The following is a 1,968-nucleotide window of genomic DNA, read 5'->3' on the forward strand; positions in this document are numbered from 1 at the left end:
CCTGATTTACCTCCTTGTCTTTACTTTACTGCCTTCTCACCTCAGCTGCTGCACTGACTGCAGCATTGCCGTCAGCTGAAAACAAAAGGAGGGGTGTTGGAGAATAAAAACAGCGTCACCTATACTGCTGATGCACGTGGAGTTTTGTGAGGATCTCAGCCAGCAGCGTTGTTAGACACACACAGCTTCAGCCTTGTGACTGTGACGAGGCAGGTGGGTGGAGCTTCTCTGCTGCTGCTGTGAATATTTTATGCTAATTGTATGAAGATTTCAACATCAATGAAATGAATGAACTAAAATGACTGGTATAAATGAATAAACAGCCATTAGCATCAACACGAAGATGCCATGTGTGATGTTCTACATGCTGACTGTAGTCAGTGACTACGCTCCTATTCCCCCGACTGTCTGTTAAATTATTTACCAAGTAGAAATGTGCCGTGTACATTTCCCCTGCTGAGATGCAGCAGAGCGCCGTAGAAGCTGCTGCTCACATGCTCGGTACATTACGGTATTCTGCAGCTATTGCAGTGGAGCAGAGGAGCTGGACGGATGTAGAGATAAAGAAGAAGAGGGAGAGAGAGGACAAGGGAAGCGCAGACTGCTGCAAATCCTGACTTCACCAGCAGCCTAATTCTCACCACAACAAAGGCACAGTATCAGCTTTCCTTCTCTTTTGCTCTGTTTCTGTAGTTTTCATCTGTGAATGACTTCAGTGATGAGCACAGATTCAGTGTTCTGTATGACACCAACCACAGGATCTTCATGATGCTGAGGAAGAGCTCGGAGCTGCTCCGGGGAGACAGAGAGGTCCTCCTGGACCTGGACACTGGAGCTGAAGCACAAACCACAGACAGCTATGGGAGTCTGCAGAACGGGGGCTTCATCCCACCACGATATGTGAGCTCTTGTTTACTTTTCTCCTACGATGCTGCAGTGTGTTCTCTTTTTCTAGATATAGGAGATAACTGCTGGTTCACACAGCAGCCATTAATTACTCTGCTGCTCTGTCTCGTCCCTTCACGCCTCACTGACTCCTCAGAGAAGTGTCGGTGAATCTCGGAGGGTTTTTATCCTTCATCTAATCTCCACAGGAGCACAATATGCTATGAGGTGCAGGGAATGAACATGACTTTACTGCACTGAGAGACTGTTTTCTATTGTCCTGTAAAAAGCTCAATAATCATTTCCTGTGTCTGGACTAATAACTTCAAAGTGGAAGCTTTTATGATGCACAACAATGTATGATCAAGCTCATCAAAAGGCAGTTAAACATAAAGAACTGCAGGTTTACATGCAGTACAGTGAGGAGAAATGTGTGTTTGCCTGCAGCTCTGGCTCATTTTTAATTTACATTTTGATAACCGTGTGGACGCTTTCAGCTTTCAGCAGCAAATGCTGATGACGACGTGGACGATCCCGTTTATGTTCACTGTGGTACAAGAAGTAAGCAACCAGTTCCTCAGCCGGGGAACTACTTCAGAGATGGAAGGACTAAAATCGGTAGGTAGCATCAGCACCAAGCTCACTGGTGGACAACAAGGTCTTCATTTAGCTTTTTAACCCTGTGGTTCTGGATTTAGACTTTGTGCTGGTGTGGGAGATCCGCTCGCGTAGGAAGCGACGAGGGAAGGGGAAGAGCGAGATGAACGCTCAGGAGGGGGAGGATGCTGCTGCTGCTGCTGCTGCTGCTGAGGAGAGCAGCAGGTCTGAGCGAAGGAAAGCACAGCTGGCACAGTGGAGGGAGAAGTTTGTGCAGAATCTGGAGAGCGTTGGATTGCTCATGGAGAAGGTACCTGCAGATCAGATTTAGGATCTGAGACGGCTCATAGATAAGAATAAGCTTTGAATCTACTCAATGTATTTTGTGATTTATTGATTAATAACTTTTTACCTTTCTTGCCTTCAGGAGGAAACGGCCAATGAAAAGAAAACAATCCATTTCCTTAAAATCAGCGCCCCCTGGGA

General features: G+C 46.3%; 1 protein-coding gene across 1 annotated transcript in view; it reads left to right on the forward strand.

Annotated features, from left to right (window-relative positions):
* Positions 1–765: 765 nt before the first annotated feature.
* The window catches only part of ano11 (anoctamin 11), a 23,928-nt gene continuing 22,725 nt past the window's right edge, over positions 766–1,968 (forward strand). Inside the window, exons 1-4 of the mRNA XM_008295272.1 lie at positions 766–904; positions 1,390–1,503; positions 1,584–1,792; positions 1,910–1,967. Of these exons, the coding sequence (XP_008293494.1) occupies positions 766–904; positions 1,390–1,503; positions 1,584–1,792; positions 1,910–1,967 (520 nt within the window). The remainder of the gene's footprint in view (positions 905–1,389; positions 1,504–1,583; positions 1,793–1,909; position 1,968) is intronic.

Source organism: Stegastes partitus, unplaced genomic scaffold, assembly GCF_000690725.1.
Source record: "Stegastes partitus isolate 25-593 unplaced genomic scaffold, Stegastes_partitus-1.0.2 Scaffold1035, whole genome shotgun sequence".
NCBI classification, from domain to species: Eukaryota; Metazoa; Chordata; class Actinopteri; family Pomacentridae; genus Stegastes; species Stegastes partitus.